Source organism: Eucyclogobius newberryi, unplaced genomic scaffold, assembly GCF_026437365.1.
Source record: "Eucyclogobius newberryi isolate DKJ021-1_F unplaced genomic scaffold, fEucNew1.0.hap1 SCAF_12, whole genome shotgun sequence".
Taxonomy (NCBI): Eukaryota; Metazoa; Chordata; class Actinopteri; order Gobiiformes; family Gobiidae; genus Eucyclogobius; species Eucyclogobius newberryi.
This window is the reverse complement of record NW_027315746.1, coordinates 32,143,841-32,170,642: the sequence shown is the minus strand read 5'-3', so window position 1 is coordinate 32,170,642 and position 26,802 is coordinate 32,143,841. Positions and strand designations below refer to the sequence as shown.

The window sequence follows — 26,802 nt, the reverse complement described above, 5'->3', positions numbered from 1 at the left end:
TGGCAAGATGCCAAAAAGATAAGAATTGGTGTGTAAAACTGAGGCTTCCCAGTGCATACAGCTCTGCGGTCCATTACAGGGGCTGTATTAAAATCCACAATGAGCACATAAGAATAGGGATTGTGCTCACAAGTGCAAGTGAATTAATTGCTCATGTCACTTTGAATCAGAACATTGACGCTGGGCCCTAAACATTCAAATGTCAACTTTATATTTGGAAAATTACTTGAATAACTATTTTGACTCGGACTTTATTCTCATACATTTATGACTTTATTTCTGGGACTTTTTTTCTGGCTTCGACTTTAATCTCATAAAATTATGACTTTATTCTCAAAATGTCATGACTTTATTCTCGCAGTGCTTGGGTTGGCCCTTATAGTCATGCTAAGGGGTGTAGATGGCTGACTAAAAACAAATTTGGACAAAAATCTGAAAAAGTTCAAGCATTTGCACTTTTGACGTCAACACAGACAGGTGTTTTTTGTCTTTTATTGTCTCTCTGATGTCCCCAAACATGTAAAACATATACAAAATTACTACAGTCTAATTTATTCAAACAAACACCTTCTGTTCTAAACACAGGTGCCCCGACTGTTAACTGCCTGATACAGTAAGATAAGATAAGATAATCCTTTATTGTCCACACATGGGGAAATTTCATTGTTGCAACGCAGGTAGATACAGAGGTAGATACAGAAGAACAGATCACTTCTAGGAAGTTTGAAAAACACTAGCGGGAGTTCAGTCTCTTCAGTTTCTCGGAAGGCGAAATATTCTCAAAAGACCCGTTTGTACATTATTAAGATCCGAATTGGAGTAACATAACGTACAGTTACACATGTCCTCACTGTTCTTCTGACTGGTGGAAGCTCATCAGATAAATATGGCAAAAATAAGTGCATAAAAATTACAACTCACCACAGGCTGAATCAGTGGGAGCCCTGCGCGTGTTTCTGTGCAATGAGACGGCCCCATCTAGGAGTGATGGGAGACAATGACACCCGCAGTGTGTTTCTAGTTTTGTCTTGTTACCGTAACTGCAGAAAAGCCAGCTTCACACAGAGGATGTTGGAAATGGTAGTAAGGTTTTTAGTGCTCTTGTGTCGATGTCAGGGTATTCTGGCTTGATTTTGAGCCAGAATGTCAGCAAAGTTGTTGCATTCAATCTCCAACAGCTGATCCTCTTGTTGCACATGCTCGATTCGCCTGGTTTACTTACAAGTGGGTCGCGGATCCATTGATACGCAGTTCATGGATCTTTTGCGCACGGGAAGTAGCGCTCAAACTCTTGTAAAAGTAAAAACAGGTGATCACGTAGCAGTTGCAGAATGCAGGCCCAGGAGACGTTTCTTCCAAAATTCCCGCTGGCTCCTCGTCTGCTCCTCACTTGGCCTTTTCCCCTTTGCAAAAATGCTCTCCAAAGACTTTTGTTTTTCACTCATTTTCGCTGGCTTTTGGTTCTACTTTTGGGCAGCGCGTTTGATGCGACGCATCAGCGATGACGTATCACGTATAACGCATGTATCAGAAATGTTATCACGGAGGACAAGAGCATAGAGAGAATATACTTGCCATTATATTTAATGGATTTCATTGGCAATTTCCTATAAGGCTTCTCATTATATATCCACAGACGAGCTTATTAGCGTATCATGAGAAACAGGCGAAAGTTACGTTGGAGAAGATGCTGTCACTGATTGATTATTTCCGGTAGCAAACACCTACCAAAAACGGACCGGTACCTGTCCCCGGCCCGGTGGTTGGGGACCCCTGTCTTAGCGGACTAGAGGTACTCAAGGTTCTTATGGTCCGTCCATACTAGAAACGGCAGTTTAGTCCCCTCGAGCCAGTGCCGCCACTCCTCCAAAGCCAAATTGACGGCGAGGAGCTCTCAGTTCCCATTGTCCTATTCCTCTCAGCCGGGGTCAAATGTCGGGAATAGAATGCGCAGGGGTGCAACTTCTGGTCAGAGGCCGCTCTCTGGGACAAGATGGTCCCCACTCCTAAGTCGGAAGAGTCCACATCGACCACTAACTGTCGTTCAGGGTCCGGCGTCTGGAGGATGGGGGGCCGAGGTGAATCATGTCTTCAGGGCCTGAAAAGAGTCTTGGACCAGAGAAAGGACACCTTGGAGGAGGTAAGAGCTGTGAAGGGGGCCGCCAGCGAACTGTAGCCCCTGATGAACCACCGGTAGAAGTTGGCAAAGCCCAGGAAATGTTGAAGCTGCTTGCGGGAATCAGGGACGGGCCAAGAGGTGACGGCAGAAACCTTGGCTGAGTCCATCTCCACGGTCCGTCTCCCTACGATGTAACCCATGAGGGAGACAGACGAGGCGTTAAACTCATACTTCTCGGCCTTGACAAACAAGGAGTTTTCCAGGAGACGTTGGAGGACCTTCTGGATGTGATGCACATGCTCCCCTCTGGAACGGGAGAAGATCAGAATATCATCAAGATATACGAAAACTAACCTGTTGAGCATGTCCCTGAGCACGTTGTTGACCAGGGCCTGGAAGACAGTATAAGCATTGGTGAGGCCGAAAGACATCATCAGGTTCTCGTAGTGACCGGTGGGGGTGTTGAACTCTGTCTTCCACTCGTCCCCCTCGCGGATCCGGACCAGGTTGGTGAAAATGGTGGCACCCTCTCGGAGTTCTAACGCTGAGGAGATGAAAGGCAGGGGGTACCGGTTCATGATGGTGATGTCACTTAATCCACAATGGAAAGACGGAGTGTCTTGTCTTTTTTCTCCACAGGATGATGCCTGCCGCCAGTTTCGTTTATATATGTCTCCATCGCCCCACTCTCTGGAATGGACAGGGAATATAGGCGCCCTCTGGGCGGTGTGGCCCTGGCTGAAGTTTGATGGCGCGGCCACATGGGGAAGGGAGGTTGCCTTGGCCTTACTGAAGAGCTCCCTGAAGTCCAGATACTCAGCCGAGACCCCCAGCACATCAGTTGAAGAACTGGTGCCAGTAGAAGGGTGTGGTGCGGTGGCTTGCTTGAGGCAGACCTGGTGACAAGATGAACTCCACCCCAGGATCACCCCTGTGGTCCAATCAAAGGTGTGGATTGTGACATTGGAGCCAAGGGAAGCCCAGGAGGAGGAGGTGACGAGGAGAGTGCAGGATGTGAAACTGGAGGGTTTCATGATGGTTCCCAGAAATTAACGTCCTTATAGGTGCTTTCAGGTGTGTCACGGTTCCCAGAAGTCGGCCATCCAGAGTGTTGGTGGAGACTGGAGTTGGCAGGGGAATCCGACAGACACCCAGCTGCAGACCTAGGTTATAATCCATAATGTTGGCATCAGAGCCAGAGTCAATGAGGGTGGCGAGGGTCTGTGACCCCCCAGGCAGTAGCAGGTGGCAAAGGGATCGTGGGCTGGAGAAGGAGCTAGATGTTGGACTCACTCTTCCTGGTGAGCCCCTGCTTGCCACAATACAGGCAGAGGTTCCCCTTGCGGCGTCTCCTCCTCTCTTCAGGGTTTGGACTGGTCCGACCAACCTGCATGGGTTCAGGCTTCCCTGAAGACCGGTGCCAGAAGGCACAGATACCCCGGAAGCCGCTGGTGACTGAGCGGTGTTGTGGTAAAATCTCTTGGTAAAACAAAGTGAGTTGTCTTGTCTCAAAAGTAAAATGTTTAATCTTGTGGTTGAATCAGAGCTAAACTCTGCCTCGTGCGGACGTCCACACGTCTGTCTGCTGCTGCTTTGTCCAAGTGTTTATACAGAGTCCAGGAGAAAAGTCTTGGCTCACGGTGATTTTCTAACTGACAGGCAGGTCCAGTGGTGAGCGGTTAAGCCACAGAGCCGAGCAGGTGTCTTACCAGGAGGGAACAGGTGAAACTCGTGGTTGAAGACAGAAGGCTCAGGTAATATCCAGAGCAGAGGCGAGGCAGGCAGGTCGGGGACAGACGAAGTCGGCAACAGGGAATAAGTCCAGGGAAAAATGCTGGAAAATCAGGCATAACACAAGATCAATCTGGCACTGGCGCAGAGACAGGAGCAGGCTTAAATGCAGCCAGAGCTGTCATGGGTGTAGGGAGTGGGTCTGATGAGGAGGTGTGGCTGACTGGCAGAGTGGAAAGAGACCAGCAGACAGGAGATGAGCAGACTGTGATAAAACGCCTATTCGCCCCCCCTCGTTATTATAAAAAGTATTGCGTACATAATACATACATAATCGTTTTAAATATATGTTCATCCACACAAACCCGTATAATTGCGCTCTTGAGCGCGGTCATAAACATGTCAGACCAATAGTTGGCGGTGTTTACCTAAAAATTACAAGCCTTTTCTTGTCATCACTTCCGCAAAACACGAAGCATGCCACTATAAACAAGGAAACATGTGTGACGTGTATCCATTAATTATTGCAGATACGCATTTGGCACAAAATAGGAGTTTTCCAAAAGCATAGTTTTCAGGGCATCATCCTCCTATTATATGTGGACCACAAATCGTAGAAAAATATATGCGTTTTATTAGATACCCAGCTACTTGTGGACAGGGCATTGGATTCTTTGAATTTAGCTGCTCGCATTTTTTAGCCTCAGTCTAAGTTCCACACACTACTGGGCCATCAGCGGATACGATATTGTGCCCTCTGCTGGCCACTGTGATGTTTCGCATAGTTAGAAATCCATGCTCTTGAACTCCTCCCTTCTTGTCCCTTCTCATGTAAATCCTGTTTTGCATACTGGCTCTTCTACAGAAGGCAGCTGCAGCGTTAGGTTTCCCATCTCGTCACTGTTACACATTTTTCCTTTGTTTGTTTCCTCACAGTGGACTCCTCCCTCTCCTCCTTCTGCCACTGGCCTGAATATTTGTGCTCGCTCCTTGTATGGGCCCTCCTGGTAGGGGTATTTTTAGCCGGGGGTTTTGTGAAGCGGGTGGGACCGTCCGGCTGCATAGGAGCTGTGGTCACTGTGGCTCCTTCACTCAGGGATGGGAAGCAGAAAGTATACAGACAATATTGATAAAGTGAGACAATTTTGGAACAACTTAAAGGACTGAATGAAGCTGACATTGTTCTCTTACCAAAAACATAACTGGAGTTGTATTTATCTTCATTCATCTACTGAGCCTCTAAAAACACACTCATTTGGAAAATTTCCCAGATTTCCATGAAGTCCATAAATCATCCCCAGACTGGTTCTGAGCATTTATCTGTCGATCCAGCATTGCAGAGGCAATTTTTATGATTGTTGCGGCTTAAATGTTAAATTTCACAGGATGTTTTTTACAAAAAGTTACAATAAAAAAAAACATAATGTATTTTCAATTAAATCACACTTTTTTACCTTTCACCTGCAGTATTACAAAAGATGAGACAGCCTACACAATATAACTGTGAAATTTCACATGGAGGCCTCAAATCTCATTCATTAAAACGTACTGATATTAGCATGTCAGGGTAAGCAAGCTTTGTTTATTTCCTCATGGTAATTCCCTCTGCTGCCAGCAGGGAGCACCAACACAAATCCTAGTGAGGGAACACCTGACTGATATAAAGCCAATTGTGGTTTTCTTTCTTTTTTTTGATTAAGCACATAAAAAAAAACAGCGAGTGTAAACACAATACTGAAAACACAAGTAGCACCGACAATCTAAACAATAAATAATATCACAGCACATTTAAAACAAAAATGAGTCCCATTTGGTCCAAAGTCTGTCAAATGGGTCAATTTTCAATTTAAATCAACATAACTTTTCCCATTTGTCGAACGTCAGTTATAATATCAATCCAGTCCTTGATCGTGGGCTCAGTTTGTGACCGACACGTTTTTGTGAGTAATTCTCCCTGTGTCCAGGAGAATGTTCCAGCATCGAATGGGATGACGATGTCAAACACGGTCTGTAGCGCTTTGTTAATTGCAATCCGATATTTCTGAGCAACAAGACTGTCCCAAAATATGTGTTAATAGTGGGCCTCTTGGCTACCACAGTTTCTCCAGCATTTTGTTGTGAGTAATGGGCACTTGAGTTGTGAAAAACGCATTGCATTTTTCCAACAGTAATCCGTCCAAATGTACATACATTTTCCCATTCTTCATCTGTCTAAACATAGTTACCCTCCGTTTCCTATTTATTTTTAAAATATACAGTACAGTAAAATGGTTGTCTAGATTATACATTTATTTATATAATTTAGAAATTATTCCCCTTGAAAGTTCAGATTTGTATACCTTCTATGATTGTCAGTAAGTTGTCGCACTCACGACACTGTGGCCGGCTGCGCATGGAACCTGGCATATGTACTACAGCCTTAGTCACTCGACCACCGGGCAGCGCGATTTTAACATCTTTGTTGAGTTTTGATTAGCTCCGTCCAGGTTGCAATATTTTACCCAGAGTTTCCACACATCCTCCATATGACTCAGCTGTTTGTCATCTGTACAGGAACCTCCTGCCCTACAAGATGGATGATACTCGGAGCTTTCGACCCCGCAATGAGGGTTACGCTGCAGCGGGATATGTGGCGGTTGCAGCAGTCCCAGGAAAGCGTGAGTGCAAGACTGGCTGACTGGGACGCCAGAAGACAGCAACTGCTCAACCACCAGGAGACCACCTCACCTCCCCCCACCCGGGTCCTACGGTGGAGGAAGAGGACCGGTCACCACTCCCTTCAGGGTTAGTAGGGATCAAGGCCAAACTGGACTCAAGCCCAACCCCGGTGTACCAGGACGAACCGTATCAGGATGGGCCGGACTCCCGCCCCAGCCCAGGCGCCGATACAGTTATCGGGAAGTGGAGGCAGAGGGCAATGGAGGCTGAGGAGAGGCGGATACATCACCGGCAGAGAACCAAACCTGTGCTTCCGACCCACCATCGAAGCCGACCTGGGCCCCAGTGCCAGCTCCTCGAACATACCGAGGTCTGGATTCCAGGTCCAACCTCCTCCACCCCCTCCTGTGCGAGCCAAGAGCGAGGAGGGTTCAGACCAAGAGGGACCCTGCCCGAGCCCAGGGTCAGGCACCGCTGCGATGATCAATCAGTTGCAGAGCCTGCAGAGAGTGTTCGAGATTGAGGAGAGTCGGATATATTCCCAGCACGCATCCAGGCCTGTGTTTCCTGATCCTTCACCCAAGCCAACCGGGCCTCCTGTGCCACCTCCCAGAGCCCGCCCGCGGTTTGGGTTCCAGCTCCAACCTCCTCTACCCCCTCCCGAGCCATCGTGGAGGGCACGCCAGGCCGGGGAAACCCCCCGACTGCCAGCAGCTCCAGAGTATCAGTACAGGGGGCCTCGCCCGAGCATCCCGAAGCTCATGATCCTGGGGAATTTGCCCATCTGAAGATTGCACTGGAGAACCTACTGCCCCCAGAGAGTACTGAGACCTTCAAGTATCAGGTCCTGTTGGATCATTTACAGGCAGAGGAGGCGAGGTTGACAGCTGATACCTTCATCCAGTCCACAACGGCCTTCAGCGACACCATGAACGCCCTGAATGATCAGCTGGGCCAGCCCCACCACCCGGCCTCGAGTAGGATCGCCAACGTGATGGAAACACCTGACGTTGCCAGGGGGACGGGGCGGCATTCGCGCGATTTGCCCTCCAAATCCAGTCACTCGTGGGTATCCTGAAGACTCTAGACCCGGATTGCCAGGGGGAACTCCAATGCGGCTCCCATGTGGATCGACTCCTGAGCAAGTTTCCTTCGTAGCAGAGGACCAGGTTTTGCCGGCGTATATATACAACCGCTCGGACCGGAAGTGCACCGTCGAGGACCTGGCTGGATGGTTGAGGCATGAATCTTCGTGCCAGGATTAGTCGGACAGCCCACTCCAAGGAGCACTAAAGGCCAGCCTGATGTCGGATCAAGCAGGCGTTCTGTCACCGTTCTCCATGGGGCTGAAGGTCCGTCTAAGCCCCCGGGCAACACCCATGGCAAAGCTAGGCAGCAGCTCTACTGTGCTTACTGCGACAACCATAGTCACCACCTGAGTCAGTGTCCAGGCATCGCCAAGTTCAGTCAAGAACAGCTGACCGACTGGATAAAGACCAACAAACGGTGCTGGCGCTGTGCCCGCTCACATATGGCAGCGCAGTGCACCCTCAAGAAGCTTTGCAACTTGTGTCAGGGCCAACACCTGCAGGTCCTTCACCAGGTCAATGCCAAGATATCAATGGGACCTGCCCCCACTACTGCCCCTGCACGAAAAGGGGAGCAACCTACCAAAGTCCTGTACCTCAACAGTCCGACCGAGAGCGGCCGCTTCCTGGTGAAGGTGGTTCCGGTCATGCTCCACCATGAGGGTAAGACCTTGAGGACTCATGCGATATTGGATGATGGGTCAGAGAGGACCATGCGGCTGCCCGATGCTGCCAAGAAGAAGAAGACTTTGGGCCTTAGGCGGGGTACAGACAAACATTCACTCTCACATTCATTCAGAGTGGCCAATTTAGCCTAACACAGACTTGGACAGTGGGAGGCCGGAGAAGCCGGAGAACTCGGAGAGAACATGCCGGAGATCATGTGATGTTGGTCTGGCTCGGGAACCTATGATCTCCTTCTTGGGAGGCAAGAGCACTAACCGCCCTACCACCGTGCACTCGATTTGAGATATAGTATTTTAGTATTAAGCTAACCCCTAACCTAACCAGCCTTTGAGATAGATACAGGGGTTTTTGCCTTTCCGTATAAATGTTGAGATAGTGATAATGTTGGGTAGAACATTAATTTGAATCATTTCAATCCTTTGATTTACAGTAAGTATGGAATGATATTACATTTTTCAAGGTTTTTCTTTACAGTGGAAATTAGAGGGGTATAGGTTTTCTCTAGAATTGTTTAGGCATCTTTATTGAGAACGACTCCCAAATATTTAAGAGACAAGTACAAGTATGCAAGGCACGTTGTTTTTAAAGTGACAGGTAAATGTGATGTCTTTTATGCCACATGTGTATCTCATAGATAATTGTAAAATAAAATGGAGCCAAAGGCAACATATCAGAACCCCATATTACAAACCAAAATCTCTCAGGCCACGAAAACTGTCCGTCACCAAATTAAACAGGTGAGCTTCTGAAAAAAGGCAGTTGACCCATAGACTTAATCAACCTATCAACTGATCTCACTACTCTCTCTGTACTGGTTCTCACTTGGGTATTTTCTTGAGAAAACAGCACCAAGGTCTGTTGACGACAAATGGCTCATCAATGTTCAGATGTGTGAGCACAACACACTTCAAAAGCATGGCTGACCAGTATTTAGGGCAAACAAAGGCTTTGAGACGGAGGAGCAGTTGGAAATAACGTGGTGGTAATAAAACACCATGCCAAGGAATGATTTAATGGGCAAACTGAAGCTATGCTGTCCACAAAGACCCCATTACCATCAATAACAGAGTAAAGAAACCCTATTTTCCCTAAGAAAATGGCACTTTTTGAGGTCCAATTTAAGGTTGTTCTCTCGAGTCTAGAGAGGGCCTCGCTTTCAGAACGGGCAAGGATTAAGAGATTGTTAAGGTAGTAGATGAGTTTTGAAAAGTTTATATCCATCTATATCCAAATATTCCCATCATCATGCTCATGAAGGATGCGGGTCTGTTACACAGGCCCTGTGCCATGCTGTTGTATTCATGCAGCCCCAGAGGAGTAGTGAAAGCAGTGCATTTCCTGTCCTCCTCATGCATTGGAACATTGAAGAAGCCCAAAGTCAGGTCCATTGTACTGATCGGGCAGTTTCCTCCAAGTGCAGCCAAACAATCGACCTGGGCGTCTTTCAGGGTGCGCACATTTAACCACCTAAAGTCCATCCAAATCCGTAATCCACCATCCTTTTTCTATACCATGACCAAGGGTGAAGCATACTCATTGGTGGATTGGTGGATGCAATGCATGTAGACTTGAACGTCTCCACAGTCCTGTGAATGTCTGGAGAATATGTCCTGTTACTCAATCTGCATTAGTTCTAGTTATTTGCAAATACATGCAAGCCCTTGAAAACATAAAATCGTCAATCTCTAAACAAGGTGAGACTCTGGCCAATTTACTGTTTCTTTTCTAGTGTGATCGCTTTGTCAGTGGAATTAACAACAGTCATTGGCACTCAACTATCGCCCCAGAGTAGTATTACAAGGCAACCCACCAAAACACTTTGCGGCATAGCTCTTGAGGAACTTGGCAATATAATACCTGTACTGGGATATGTGGACATTTGCTGGAAGCCTAGACAAAGTGTTCATGTTTGGCTAAAACAGCTCACCAAATGCTTGGACCCAGAGTACACTGAACCACTGTCTGGTGCTATGGCACAAGCGTCTTTGTTACGGTCGGCCAGATTGGACAATTCCCTTTCTCAAACCAATGTCCAGCTTTCATGGTCACATTTATATAGCACTTTTCTACAGTCAAGGTACTCAAAGCGCTTTACACCAGTCACCCATTCACACAAACAGTCACAGACACTGGGATGAGTTGGGTTAAGTGTCTTGCACAAGTACAATACGACAGTATTCACCTGAGGCAGCTGCGATCTGAGCACTCTACCACTGAGCTACTCACCCAAACCACCCCTCGCCATATAAGGGTTCTCTAGTTTAAAGGCTGATTTTGTGGACTAGAGCGTCGAGGGGATTTGGACCGATGCTGGTTGCCTGGAACAGGACCTTCATTTTTCCAAAGACCAGGTGACAAACACTGACAGCACCTCACTTTTGAAAGTGGAATATTCAGCATTGCCACAAACTGCATGCTGTCTTATGCGGTTGGATCGAGGTAGAGTGAGAGCCGAATTTGCCTGGGACTTGGTGTTTCTTGTAATCAATTTGTCCAACACACTCAACAAACTTTGCATGCTGTCTGCATCAAAACCAGCAGTGACATTGGGTTGTACAGCAGAAAGGGGGGGACTGCCTTTTGGCTTCACATCACCTCCACTGAAATCATCGACCAAAGGCACACACTGTTCCTGAGCCCTTTAAACTATAGTGCTGGGCTAATATCTTGAAGCAGCTGCACAGGATTTTCTTTCATGAATATGCTCATCCAGCCACTCTTGGATTTCGCTTGCACTCTTGCATCTGCTGATTTGAACTCGAACGCATTAGAACAGGGGTGTCAAACACTGCATCCGGGCCCCCAGATGTTTTTATCCGGCCCGCAAAACATTTCTAATTTCTATTTATTAGTTTCTGATGGATATAGCGTTTTTATCGCTAGAACAATCCTGTTAACAGTATGCTGGAGTAGGTAATTACACCAAAGTGTCACGGGTATGGTGAGGACCGAAAAGCAGCACAGGCAGATGGAATATAGCTTGATAATTACTTTTATTTACAACAGTAGAATTTAACAGTTTATACAAAGTCCGGTGATCTTATAACTGCCAGGCAGGTCCAGAGGAAGGTGGTTTAGCCACAGAGCCGAGCAGGCATCTTACCAAGAGGGGACAGGCGAAAATCGTGGTCGAAGACAGAAGGCTGAGGTAATATCGACAGGCGAGGTCGGCAACAGGGAAAGTCAGAAATGACACGAGAACCATCTGGCACTGGTACAGACACAGAAGCAGGCGCAGCCAGAACTGTATCAGGTGTGGAGAGTTGGCCTGGTGAGGAGGCGTGGCTAACCGGCAGAGTGGAGCAGAGACAGATGTAGGGAGTGGGTCTGATGAGGAGGTGTGGCTGACTGGCAGAGTGGAAAGACACCAGCAGACAGGAGGTGAGCCGACTGTGACACAAAGTGTAGTTTCAGAATGTCCCCCATGGGGATTGGCAGCATAGTATAGTTACTTCACAACTTTATTCATACTACATCACCAGCTTTCACTACAAGCTTTGCCAGTATTCTAGGATTGTTCTTGCATTGGAACAGTTTGTTATCTTTTTTTTTTGCCTCAGATTTATAACTTTAGTATAGAAAGGGAGGTTGCTTCATGGGGGGAGCATATACATATATAAAAGTAAACAATAAACACCCTTCCATTAATAGTTATATTTGTGTTCAAAACTCTATTCTGTTTGAGACCAATATGGCTATTTCCTTATGTTTGCCCCAGTAGGAAGAATAGTTAGGTCTGTAATAAACAAATTTAGTAAATGTATTATCATTCTTAATTTAAAATCATTCTTGCTAATCTTCTCTTGTTACACATCCCTCTGGTCGAACACAACATACAAACACATGAACCACAACAACAGAACAAATGAGATCAAACTGCAGAAGCAAAAAAAAAACCTGCCAAAAACATGCACAGAGCCCGCAGAATTATCCAAAAAGGGATCAGAAGATGGAAGGAAAACAATTTCTAGTTTAAAAAAAAAAATGCTCAGGGATCCGGCAGCGTATCTGCAAATGCTGATGCCTCTTCTGGTGAGGTAACTTTTTTAATTTTTCCATCCACGTTGAGCAGGATGAAGCAGAAATCCACTTTCTTCCGTCTCAGGTGAAACTTCTCTTGGTCAAATGCTTTGGGATGCTTAACTGCTTTCAGTCATTGAAGAATGAATGCTTTTTCAGTGTAATACATCTAATGCTGGCTGAACATAAAGATTCTAATTGCTGCCACAGATTTGAGTTCCATCTGAGTAGTTTGCAATCAAGTCTATAATATTATTATAGAATGTGATACTGCTCTCTGGTGGAGCATATAGTAAATACCCTAACCCTCTGGTGATGTATAGAGCATGTATGTCTATATATATATATATATATATATATATATATATATATATATATATATATATATATATATACCATTGTCAATCCAGTGTCACAATCATCACCGTGATAGCCAAATGTTCTCCTGTCAATATAAACTAATGTCAAAATAGAAAAACAACTTTTTTAAAATAAAGGTTACAGATGATAAGCTAGGTTGTGTCTGTCAGGCTGCGGTAGAATATGGATTTATTTGTCCATATTGCGAGTTCACCAGGAGTCTCATAGTGTTACAATATCATGAATGGAAAAGAAAAACCGCACCCCCACTGCCTCCGCTGCCTCCGAGATTCAATATTTCTGCCCGGTAGCAGACATATAATTGGCTTGGGCGCTTATTTCAGCAGTATGTCTAAGAAACTGAAGAAAAACAACATCTCAGAGAATTGGGCTAGCCATGCTACACGTAAGGTAGCTAGCCACGGGACAACGCCAACTTCCGCTGCTGCCTCCGCTGCCTCTGCTTAAATAACTCACTCCCATCGTGGTGAAACTCGGCTCATTGTTGAGGCCATCTGGTAAATTCTGAGTGAAGTACACGCTCTTGCCGTTGTAGTGGATGTCTCCCTTGAACCTAGCAGCCTCCATAACACGCTCCTTATCTCTGTGATTTAGGAACCTAGGAACCGTGTTATCAGGCCATGTGTTGGATCAGCATTTCCTCTTCTTTCGCTGAGCTGGTGTTCCTTCTCCAGAATGATGCAGGGGATTGTAAACTGGGGATACAAGATCTGGAACCACAGACTCCCAAGAAACCTTGAACGTCACTTTTTTCGTCGCCGCCCGCAAACCCTCCTCAAGTTCTGCAAAACCTGGAACCATATCCAGAAGCCAGGTCTTCATAGCCTTGTTCCCATCGCAACTCTCAGCTCTCTCAGCTCATCCGCATTATTTGAAATACGCTGCTCCGCCTTGGCTACACGTCTGTCCACTCCACCCAGTTTTGTTTCTGGACTGTCATGTCTACCTCTTCAAAAGTTGAGTGTTCACCGCCTTTTTCTCAGCACTCATTGAAGCCATCTCGCACTGCAATATGATCAGCTTCTTCACCACCCGCTTAACCATTGTGTCTCTGTAGGTGGAGTAGCCTCCACGCTAGCACTAGCCTGCTGGGAGGCTGTCGTGAGTGTTACAATCTGTCAGGTTGGATTGTTTAGATGTGAAAGATTCCTGTCTTTGGTCATCCGTCTCTCTTTTTTGGGAATTTGTGGTTGAAGTGGAAGCTTTTGGAGCAAAATGTGCAGAGGGACAAAGCGTGCAATCTGCCTAGTCTAACGTCATCCCGGAAGTTGCCACGTGACGTTTTCAATGTTCTAATGTTCTGACTTAGTTCAGTCCTGGATTAGCGTTGGGTTTTCTTCTGGGTTTGTCTTTCTTCAGGGACTTTGGCCAGACCAGAAATTTGGTTTAAGACCTGAGCTATACCTGTTTCAGTCCTGATCGTTTGAGTCTTGATTCAGTCCTGGGTTCACTCTAGTTCAACACTAGTTTAGTCCTCTTTTAGCCCTGGTTAGGATTAGCCTTGGGTTAGCTCTAGATTTGTCCTAGTTCAGTCCCATGTTTGGTTAGCTCTGGTTCCGTCCTGGGTTAGTACTTTGTTAGATCTGGTTTTGTCCTTGGTTAGTCCCAGTTTTGTCCTGGTTTAGTCCTTATTCAGTCCTGGTTCTGTCCTAGCTCAGACCTGCTTCAGTCCTGGTTCAGTCTAGATTCAGTCGAGGTTCAGTCCTCGTTCAGTCCTGTTTTAGTCCTGTTTTAGTCCTGGTTTAGTCCTGGTTTAGTACTGGTTTAGTCCTGGTCCATTCCTGATTTTGTCCTGGTTTTGCCCTGCTTCAGTCCTGTTTCAGTCCTGGTTAAGTCTTGGCTTCAGTCCTGGTTTAGTTCTTGTTGTTCACTGGTTGTTGTATGAGTGAAGAATGAGGAAGTTTCCCTGTTGAGTTTGAACATGTTGCTCTGTTCCTGTTTTTCTGTAGATTTGGACATGCGCTGACAGGTCCAGGCCTCGTCTAATCTACGGAGGAACCTGGTCCAGGCCTCGTTTGCATACTAAACAGAACCAGGCCTCGTCTGCATAAGACCCACGTCCAGGCCTCGTTTGTGGAGGAACCAGGTCCAGGCCTCGTCTCGATTTTAGAGGAACCAGGTCCAGCAGTGTGAGAAGAAATAGCACCATTAGCAGCTGTTCAGGATTATAGACTCCATCATCTACATAGCCAAACTCTTACTTTTCTTTCATTCAGTGTATATGTGTATATGATCAGCTTTAGCTGTTACACGTTATAATATGGCATTTATGGGACATCCATGAACGTTATTAGATTAAAACATGTCTGCAGTGGACACCAGGCGTTAGAGCTCAAATGATATAGTCCTTCTTTCACCTGTGGTCATAAGCTCTGGGTCAGTGCCCAGAGTTCAATGACCCACGAGGAGCTCGGGGTAGAGACACTACTCAGCTGAAATCTCTACATAGATGCCTTGTCCTAAAAAGGGCCCAGATTTGAAAAACAAGTTCAATAAGTGGTGTGCTTATAATTATATCAATCAGTGATACTTACAGTGATACCTAGTAGTGCTTAAACTGGTACGTTTACTGAGAGTTAGTGGTACATGTATTGGTACTTTAAGTAGTACATAAAGGTACTTACAGGCGTTAGTTATTAAACGTAATAATTATTATATATCTTATATATAACGTGTTCATAAAAAAACACAGAAGAACTGAAGTGACACATTCATCTTTGGATTAATATCACAATAGTTAAAGGCTTGAAAACATCTTTCACATTTAAAACTACTTTTCCACAATGAAAAATTAAAATTAGAAATTAAAAAACATAAACTTCCACATAACATACTGGAAATATAATTAATTACAGTGGTACTTGCAATAGTACTTACTGTGGTAATCAACAGCTAATTAACAGCGGGACTTCCACTGGTTCTTAATGGTACTCACTGTGTTTTTGAGCAATAAAAACATGTGGTTGAATACATGCAAGATTTAGTTAATGCTTTACTTTGTGACATTCCAAGCAAAGCTATAATGGCTCCATGGAAACAAGCAGGTTGTGGACCCCACACCAGAAAAGTTACACTGTGCACCTTTAAAGGACATATTAGTGACTGTAATGTATCTAGATAAGAGAAAGCTAAAACATAGTATCAAAAATGTGAATATCACTGGTTCTCTTCCAGACGACATGTTGTGTATGAAAAGTACAACTCCTGTGTACATCTGCAGTCGGCTGATAAGCAGTTTATCTGAGATGAGCTTAAGGCCTCGACCAAAAACAGCCTGACTCTGTCCAAACGGTTTCCTCCACCTTCAGAGGCCCACAAAGGAAGCCAGACTTGAAACTTTGACATAGGACAGATTGGAACACTGTAAAATATAGAGCCCAATTTTCACAATAGTAGGTTTATTCAACAGTTGTGGACGGGCCGTGACGAAAGATCAGAATACACATCTAAATGAGCAGACGTGCTACGTCACAGCATTAGCCCGCAAAAAATGCTAATTATCAGTGTCAACCTATCGAACACATTTAGTTAAAAGTTACTGATATGTGTGTAAGCCTTTTGGAGTTTTATTTTAGATATGAATTAGGATGTAAAACTGACATCTGAGCTAATGGCTAACTGACCTTAAGAGTAGATTGCTGACTTTGGTCTTCTGTAAGAATCTAGTGACACTAAACATCCTCTTTTACAGGACCAGATATATTCCTATCAGGAACTATACATGTTATATACTTTAATATGGGGATTGGCTCCACCATTCATTTCTATGTGAAAGTGCAACATGGTCCATGCATCTGGTGGAGCCTTTATGAGAGATTCTTTGTGTTTGAAAGACATTTCTAAATTTATAATCCACAAATGTTTCTCCTTCTCATTATTTGTTTGGGATTAACTGAATAAACCTTTTATATTAATCTCATGCCTTAAAGTCCTTTCAACTGACGACAATCACGTCTTTGGGGTTGAATAATGGAACTATTGAAGTTTTTCGGGTAAAAAAAGACTTTCAACTTTATGACCTTTGGCCAGTTTTTGTTTCATGTGGCTTGGCCCAGTAATTATAAACCAGGTCAACAAATTAGCATTTTGAGATTGGTGGTTTTCGACTCCCTGGGCAAAGAGCCTCCATGGCCTTTAGTGTCACTTCTAAGTCGCCTGTATCGTGACGTTATGAGGGAAAGATGCTGTGCCTGTCCGCGGTAAAACGAGTTGATCGCGCCGTAAATCAATGCCTTTTTTTTAAAGACTGGCTGCGCAGTCCAGATTATAGACTGAGGGAAGGAAAGGCTGAAGGCTGCATGACGGGGCTGTTGAAGCGGGACATCTGGAAGGTGCATCTGAATCCTCCTGCCGCCCCTTGGGCAATGCCCACCTCACCCATCACAGAAACTGCCACTGAAACAAACTCTACTTGAGAATTCTGACCTATCTCCTGCTCAGTTTGATTAAACTGTAGGGATTTTAAAATGTATTAATATATAAGTATTCTTTGGTCAGAAATTCTTACATTTTTAAATGATTATCTGTCTGTGATGTAATATCATTACGCTCATGAAACCAAAAACATGCACAAGTTAATCTCATTGTGAAAATAATTTTTTTCTTCACCCAGAGCTTTCGATTAACAAAGCTCTTAATTAAAAAAATAATTGTATTTGTTTTCATTTTGCTTGTCTTGTGCAGTACCTCTTGTGTCCACCAGTCGCACCACATCAAATACTGTCACCCGCCCATAAGCTGTTGCCTCGGTAACCAGCCTTATGTGTGCAGCTCTCGTTACCATGTCGACACAGCAGCAGACCCACTTTGGCTTCCAATCTGTGAAAACTGGATCAAAGCTGGACTTAAACCAGATCTGAGGACCAAATGTTCATCCTCCATCACCACGAGACCAAAAACACCCCCTCCTCCCTTCTCTCTCCTTTCATTTTTTGTGCATTTTTCAGAACCAAATTCCTGCGCAGCAATTGGCTATCAAGGCTTGACATCGACGGAGGCGTGTGTGTGAACCTACCAATCCGCTTGCCCCACCTCGCAACCCCCTCCTGTCTTTCTTTTTTCTATAAATTTTTCAAACATGAATATTCGCCTTCCGCCCCTTCCCCAAAAACCCCCAGCCCCCTCGACTCCTGCGTCTCCTTCCTCTCCGGCTCGTCCTCCTGCTGCTGCTCCATCCACTCTGGCTTAGAGATCCAAGATGGCGTCGCTGTCGTCGTCTGGGTGTGTATTTGTATGCTGCACAAAACCCCCCTCCCCCTTCACACACACACACACACACACACAGGCATGCGCACACACACACACACACACACGGACACACACACACACACACAGACACGCACACACAGGCACACACGGACACACACACACACACACAGACAGACACGCACACACAGGCACACACGGACACACACACACACACACACAGACACACACACACACACACAGGCAAGCTGCAGCACGACACTAAAAATACCTCGGCCACTTCAGAGGCTCCTCACACAGAGAGAGAGACACAGGCAGACATTTTGGAAAGCGAGAAGATTGTTCGTGTGTTTTAAAATGTCAAAGCAGCTCTCGAGTCGGACGTATGTGTTAAACCGAGAGCAGAGAGAGAAGAGTCCATGAGTGGTCTTGAGATCTCAGTCTGTCACAGCAGAAGCAAACACTTACCACTGCAAAGACACAACAGGCAACACTCAGATGAGCCTGGGACATTGTCCTCTTTGCTTCTAGATTTCTCAGGGACATTGTAACTTCAGTTCTTTCCAAATGCATTTTTCTCCCTCAGAGACATAAAGATCTTAAAGAAGCACCTACACACACCAAACTTGACAATCTTGTACTTAACAATATATTGATGGATCGTAACATCTGAAGGACGAAACATGAAAGCACAAAATCTGTTATTTTGAAAGGATAAACTAGACAAATAATATATGACTCAAATAAGACTTACACTTAACAATATATGACAATTGTGTACTCTATGTACGTAATGACATAATGACTTTGTTTTATTAGTAAATTCTTCATTTATGCATGCCGTATTTGATTATATAGACGATGATATTATTATTATTTTAATATTCATAGGGTTAGAACAGGGGTCGGCAACCTTTAGTGTTCAAAGAGCCAAATCGGACCAAAAAAAACCAAACACAAATCCGTCTGGAGCCGCAAAAAAATGGAAAGCCTCATATGAAGGAAACTCAGGCTGTAAATGTATATTAACAATTTTAGCCCACTATCAAAATGACAAGGCTCCAAATGTCCCAGTGGCGCCCCCTGGAGAGAGTGACACACTACGTGACTACTCTGATATATGATATTTGGTGCTTTAAGTTTAACTTCCATTACAATGTTAATGTATCATATTTTGTTGCATTGATGAAAATATAGAAATACAATTAAGAATTTGAGGATTCGAAAAAAATCTAAAACCTCAATAACAATACATTCCTCTTCTCTTTCCCCCATATCTCCCCATATCTGGGCAACAGTGGAATTGAACACAGCCTGCGATGATATACTTGATGATTTCTTCTTTTGGCCCATCAGAGTTCACATACCTGCAGAACAGCGCTGCCTGTTCGATATCGATCACATCACACGACTCATCACGGGCACTGGAGCATGTTCCAGCTGAATCAAGTCCTTGAGTTGACGATTGGTGATGTTGCCATTTTAATGTCCCTTTCCTTCACTGTCTTTGCAGAGAATCCTTCATGTCCTGGAAATGTCTTTTATTAACTTTTTGTTATTTGACACCTTCTCATGACAAAGCGAACATGCAAACAGTCCTTCTGCACTCGCAATGAAAGAAAAATTATTTGGTCCAATCTTCCTTGAATCCTCTGTTCTCATCATTTCTTTCGTTCCAGTTTGTTTACAGCCACCTGCCCAGGACTGCGCCGCCCACATGCTCCGCCCATGTGCGTCGTGCTGTAACATGTATCGCAGGCTGTGACCCAAATCTTCGTTGACAGAAATGTTGAAATATTATCTTTATTATACATTTTTTACAGCATTGGAAAACGTTAAGAGTGTTTGCGTCATGTTTGTCCTCCTACAGAAACCATATTAACAACAAATATATCTCCCCATCTAGTTCCATTTTCATACATTTTTGAAAAAGCTCCTGGGAGCCACTAGGAGGGCGCTCAAGAGCTCCATGTTAATCCTGAATGTGGCACCAGTAAGAGGCTCCATGTTTAAGGCCTTCTGTTTAACCTCTACATGCTGCCGTTAGGTCAGCTGATGAAAATGTGTCCTATCACAATGATGCAGACGAGTCAGATCTATGTTTCACTGTCGCAGGTGAATATGGACCAGTGGATTCACTCTGTCACTGCATCCAACAGATCAGTTTGTGGAGCAAAACAACTTTCTCCAGCTGAACTCAGACAAGACTGAAATCATCATCTTTGGCCGACAGAAAAAAAAGAGAAAGTGTTAGCGTCACCTCCAGAGTCTCGCTGTAAAATCTGTAAACAAGCTAAAAAAGCTACATCAATTCAATAACATCAGTAGCTTTCTTCCATCTGAAAAAATATTGCCAAAATTAAAAACATAGTGTCTCAACAAGACTTGGAGAGACTTATCCATCATGGCGTTTGGATCCTGACTAGAACCAGGAAGTACCATCACATTGGTTCTGTTCTCAGGTCTCTGCACTGCCCCCTGTGGCTCGGAGAAGAGACTTTAAAGCAGCTCTGCTTGTGTACAAGTCTCTCCATGGCCTAGCACCAAAGTACATCTCAGACTTGTGTTTGCCATATGAGCCATCTCGGACTCTGAGGGGCTTGGGACCGGCCTCCTGCTGGTGCCCAGAGTCAGGACTAAACACGGAGGTTGTGAGACAGGCCCCGCCCCGACTGCTTTGTTTAGCCGCGCCTATGACTGAAATACTTTTACCTTTTTGAACATTTTAAATACAATATGCTTTTATGTTTTTATTTATTTTGACATACACTGTTTTATATTTTTATGGACTGTATTGTGTTTTTATTAGTTTTAACATTGTAAAGCACTTTGAATTGCGCTTCATACAAATTGTGCTCTGTAAATACATTTGATTGATTGAATACATACTTCATAAGATGCAAGTCGTTTCTTCTTTTACCTGGAGCTGTAAGAAAAAAAACACCGGTAATGAAATGTGCTTCTTGCAGTTCCTGTTTTGCACTTAGTAGTAAATAGTAGAAAAAGCTTCAGTTGTAGTCATCTGGACTCAGTTTGAAAAAATAGACGTTTCGACTCTCATCCAAGAGTCATTGTCAATAAAAGAATTTAGATCGAGAACTCCGATATTAATACTGTTCTGTGGTAAGACCCGCCCATTGGGAGGAGCCTTCCTGAAGTAGAAAGAGTTGTTTGTTTCAACAGAAACTCCCCCCTTGTATCTACCGAGCTAGCCTATTCAGAATCTTAATGGGCTATTAGAATCCTCTTTGTCTTTGTGAGACCCTGGCTCAACCACCCTGAGTACCTGATTAGCATCCGAATGTCCTTGTCCTGGTCCTCTACCTTTCCAGGGGTTCAGTATCCCATTATAAATAACAGGAAGATTGAATCTTAGCCCTCCATTTCTGTTTAAAGAAGGTCTTTCTTTTTTAACAAAAATAGCTTCCTTGACTCCTCTTTCAAACCATCTTTTCTCCCTGCTTAAAACCTTCACCTCACCGTCTTCAAACGAGTGATTAGAGGCTTCAAGATGGAGATGCACGGCACTCTGTGGTCCTGAACTAGTATTTCTTCTGTGGTGATAAAGCCTCTTGTGTAGAGGCTGTTTCGTCTCACCTATGTAACGTTCTTTACAGCTTTCTTCACTGCATTGGATCGAATAAACTACATTGCTCTGTTTTTGAGTCGGCAACTTGTCCTTAGGGTGAACCAGTTTTTGTCTTAAAGTGTTTCCTGGTTTAAAATAAACAGGGACTTCGTGTTGTCTAAAAATTCTCTGCAGTTTTTCCGACAGGCCAGACACATAAGGGATAGAAACACCCTTCCTTCTCTGTTCAGTTTCCCTTTTGTCCTGCTTTTTGGTTCTCTTCACTCTGTTGAGAGCCCAAGCGGGGTAACCACAGGCTGAGAGGGCATTTCGGACATGTTTTTCCTCTTTCTTCTTGCCCTCTGAGCTGGTGGGCACCCCTTGAGCTCTGTGTTGTAAGGTTTAGATGCTAATCAGGTACTCAGGGTGGTTGAGCCAGGGTCTCACAAAGACAAAGAGGATTCTAATAGCCCATTAAAATTCTGAATAGGCTAGCTCGGTAGATACAAGGGGGGAGTTTCTGTTGAAACAAACAACTCTTTCTACTTCAGGAAGGCTCCTCCCAATGGGCGGGTCTTACCACAGAACAGTATTAATATCGGAGTTCTCGATCTAAATTCTTTTATTGACAATGACTCTTGGATGAGAGTCGAAACGTCTATTTTTTCAAACTGAGTCCAGATGACTACAACTGAAGCTTTTTCTACTATGGAACACGCCTGGACGAATGAGGGATTACACCGACATAATTCTTAGTAGTAAACTTTTTTTTTTTTTAATTGCAGGTATTAATTCATTATCTCCATTATTAGGACACATATGTACCAGTATATGTTAATTTAAACACTTTCAAGTTGGATTTCTATTGCCCTGTTTTATGCACGGATCACTATCATATGAATGAATGTGTCACTTATTGAACCAAATAAACATGATGTTGTGTTTGCAGGTTGTGTGATGGTTTGGACACCGTGGAGTGCTAGAGAAGATAAAGAAGCATCTTACCCCTGCTGTGCTGCCATCCTGACCAGATTACAGCTGACCTTGTGGACAATCTGTTGACAAAAAGTTGGTCGGGGTTGGGTAGCAACAGGAGAGCAAGGAAAACCAAGCTATTACAGTAGTACTTACAGGATTGTGAGGATATGAGAGAGTATTTGTTTGCCTTTATTCATGCTTTATTATACTGTGCCTCTGTAAATATGAATGAACTGATACATAATCAACTGGTCGAGGGGGTGAAGCTTTTATGAGCATTTTCTGTTTGGTTTCATGCAACTGCCTGCAGGAATATTTGTTTTATTTTATGTCGATTGTAAAAGATAAGATAAGATAATCCTTTATTGTCCAAAAATTCTGGAAATTTCGGTGTTACAATGCAGTAGGACAGATAACTTATAGGAAGTTTAAAATTAATAGAAGAACTCTTATAAACAAACAAACAAAAACTCTTATTAACAAAACTCCTCTCATATCTTAATAGGGAATGGAGGGAAAATAATAAATAAAATAAAAAAATAAAGATAAAAATAAAATAATAATAAAATAAAGTAAATAATAATAAAATAAAGTAAAGTAAAAATAGCTAACAAGACTAAATAATACTAATGGTAAGTAAAACACTCTTATTTACCTCAGTTATATGCACAAGAATATGGCCTTAATTGCTTGTGAGTATGACAGTAATTGCACATGAATATGACAGTATTGCACATGGTTAATTCAGTATTGCAGATGAATATGACAGTATTGCACATGGTTAATTCAGTATTGCAGATGAATATGACAGTATTGCACATGGTTAATTCAGTATTGCAGATGAATATGACAGTATTGCACATGGTTAATTCAGTATTGCAGATGAATATGACAGTATTGCACATGGTTAATTCAGTATTGCAGATGAATATGACAGTATTGCACATGGTTAATTCAGTATTGCACATGAATATGACGGTATTGCACATGGTTAAATCAGTATTGTACATGAATATGACAGTATTGCACATGGTTAAGTCAGTATTGCAGATGAATATGACAGTATTGCACATGGTTAATTCAGTATTGCACATGAATATGACGGTATTGCACATGATTAAGTCAGTCAAGTATTGCACGTGTTCAGGGCTAACAGTGTTTGTTATACAGTCTGACAGCAGCAGGAAGGAAAGACCTGCATGTTGTCGGTCTTAAAGCAATGTTAAAAAACAGCCTCACTGCAGTTTGAATGATGAAGTAATTGTACGTTTGTTTGACAGAAGGACTGGTAGGACTTCATTCACCACAGGGAGTCATGTGCTGCCCACTATGGGGTTTATGCCACCCCCATCATTGGAGTCCCTTAGAAACATTTCCCTTGACAAACACGTGCTCCGACTGCCTGATACTACCTCGTCATGATATCGATGAAGATTTCAAAGAAAACATTAACTTTTACATCCAAAACACCCAAAACCCTAAAGATATTTTGTTTTATACTGACAAAAAACAAACTTATGTGTTTCAGAACCTCAGTCGTAGCTCAGATGATACAGATGCTTCACACACATGATGATCACATTTAATACAAATTATTCTGACATAATGAGGACCACAATTACACAACATTCTTGGAGCTAGTGTGTTTCAGAACTTTCAACAAATTACACTAAAATTACAATTCCGATGACCTTATTGCCCTGTTTGAATTAGAGTCACACGTGATCAGAAAACATCCCCCGTTATTTTGCCTCAAATCAAGACAAAAATAACAGATGCCACTTGTTTTAGAATTAAACATAGCTTAAACATCCAATCAGAGCTATAAACGCAAAATTCCACAGCTATTATTAGAGGCATTTTAATCTTTTCATTTTTCATTTCATAACTTTTCCGCTTTAGTTTGTGCACAACCCGACTGTCCCAGTGAGCCCCATCATGAAAAGGTTTAAACACTAGAAGATATTTTACATCGTGGATAACATTTCTCTGTTATTTATATTACCAAATACTAGAATGAATGCAGCTGGGAAAAGTGACAAATTTTTCCATAAATGATTTAGACCATTTACATGGTTTATTCTCCGACGGATGGTTTGGCTGCGACGAAAGCTTCGCCCGATTGGGTCCGTTTCCTGGAGAACTTGACACACTCCATCGTTGGATGCTTTTTCCAGCATTTGGTGCATTGGCCATAATTTGACCAATCACAGACATCAACGTGTCATTTGCTATAGACAAGTATGTGAATGCAAGAACGTTCAGGCGCTGACCGTGGTCATATGAAGTTGTTGATCAATCCCAAACATTGATGAAATTGACAGCAATTTGTGACGTGTGCCCATAAAACCCAGACTTGGTATTGACTCTGCTGCTGATCCAGCCCGTGCTGCTTTAAGATCTAATTTGTTGGTGTAATGACTGCTAAAGAGCTAAACCCGCTCTGGATTCAGGCTCATCTTACAAACGGACAGGGGAAAATGCGTGTATTGCACCCGGATGGCGCATAAACTCTGAAAAGGCGGAACGCTCTTCAATTGCTCGAATGCCGTCCATGACATTGATAAAAAGGTTGCGCGGCAGGCTGGCTGCATGCTAGGCCTACCGTAACAAAAACATCAAGAACATTGTAGAATATGATGAAAACAGGTAAATAGATCTAGACAACTAAGCAAGTTACTACACGGCAAAGGAGAGAGTATGGTGAAGATCCTTCCAGTCGCTTCAAGAAGAAGTGGCCACACACAGACCGAGAGAGAGAGAGAGAGAGGAGCGAGACAGAGAGGAGAGAGGAGAGAGAGACAGAGAGAGAGAGAGAAAGCGAGAGAGAGAGAGAGAGAGGATAGAGACAGAAAGAGAGAAGAGAGAGAAGAGAGAGAAGAGAGAGAGAGAGGGGAGAGAGAGGATATAGACAGAGAGAGAGATAAAGCGAGAGAGAGAGGAGAGAGAGAGAGAGAGAAAGAGAGAGAGAGAGAGGAGAGTGCTCATATAGCCACACTATAACTGTAACACCGTTAACTGTCTAAAAAAATATATATATCCAACTTCGACACACATTTATTTATTTTTAATATATTTTTAGAATTGGACCTGAGAAGTTTTCTGTGATGGTGGTATATTTTTAACTAAAATATCCACAAGTAAATATATTGTCTACATTAGAATTCTCCTTTCGATACATTTAAAGTGGTTCTAAAATACTAAAACTGTTTTTGTGTAACAGGGAGGTAAAAATGAAGCTTTACACACCTCATTTCATCTGTAATTCTATTATTTTTGATCTCATATATTGGACTCCAATGGTTCCAAGTAAAACGCAAACAGGAGAGGGGACAAGCACAACCCTGTCTCATCCCTCTTTCCAGACTCAGTGGGTCTGACAGGCACTTTAAATAAATAAGGGCAACTAATAGAGTCAAAAGCTCTATCAACGTCCAAACTAATTACTACAGCTTAAATGTGTTGTTTTTGTATATGATTCATAATGTGTAATGATCGTCATATTTTATCTTGCGTTTGCCGTCTGTTCATAAATCCCGTCTGATCTTTGTGGATTAAACATTGGGAGTATTTAATGTCTGGATACAAAGTGAACGTACAAAAAACTGAAATCATATCTTACTGGCAACTCCCACTGAGATTTCAAAAGACCAGTTTACGTGGCCGAATCCCCCTAAATAGTCAAGTGTGGTTCTCCATAACGACTCGTCAAAAAATTTAGAAAAAAACTATAACCCCCTTTTTTCTATATCAAGAAAGACCTTGAAAAATGTAATCTTATTCCATATTTTAGACTAAACTAAAGGATTGAATCTTTAAAAATGAAAATGAATATTCTAGACTACCAATTCTACTAAATATATTAAAATTGAAAGGAAAAGGGAAGATACCGTCATTTTTTTTAACGGATGAGGAGTGGGAATAAATATGTACATTACAGTGGCGGACTTTAAAATCTCATGTTTGGAGGGAATTTTGTTGGAAGAATGTGAATGTGCATATGATTCACAGGGCGGGGCCGACGAGGGAGAAACTGTGGTTGTCGGGAGGCAGATCGTCACCATGTGTTTTGGGACTGTCCCGTTGCACAGAAATATTGGGTAAAATTGACAAGGTAAAACAGACTTTGATCCTGCCGTCCCACTCAATGTAGACCTCAAAGCTCCTGCCATGGACATAATGGATGGATAATCTTTGGAGCATGTTTCTGGCATCAGGGAAGAAAAAAACTGACATACGCAGCATGGAAAAAATAACCGGACTCAATTTGAAAAAATATAAATTCTATAAACAATGGAAAAAATGGGACTCATATTTTATGCACAATATGCTTTAACTCCTCCTTCCTTTGATCCTATTACTTTGTC

At 43.3% G+C, this 26,802-nt stretch overlaps 1 protein-coding gene across 2 annotated transcripts in view; it reads left to right on the top strand.

The window, feature by feature from the left end:
- Window positions 1–26,802, top strand: part of ptmab (prothymosin alpha b) — a 294,345-nt gene that overhangs the window by 58,340 nt on the left and 209,203 nt on the right. Inside the window, exon 4 of one of the 2 annotated variants that reach the window (XM_072441932.1) lies at window positions 3,104–3,198. The exons of the other annotated variant lie outside the window; for it this stretch is intronic. Coding sequence (XP_072298033.1) covers window positions 3,104–3,183 — 80 coding nt within the window. The 3' untranslated portion in view covers window positions 3,184–3,198. Of the gene's footprint in view, window positions 1–3,103; window positions 3,199–26,802 lie in introns of those variants that run through there. 2 annotated transcript variants of the gene reach the window in all.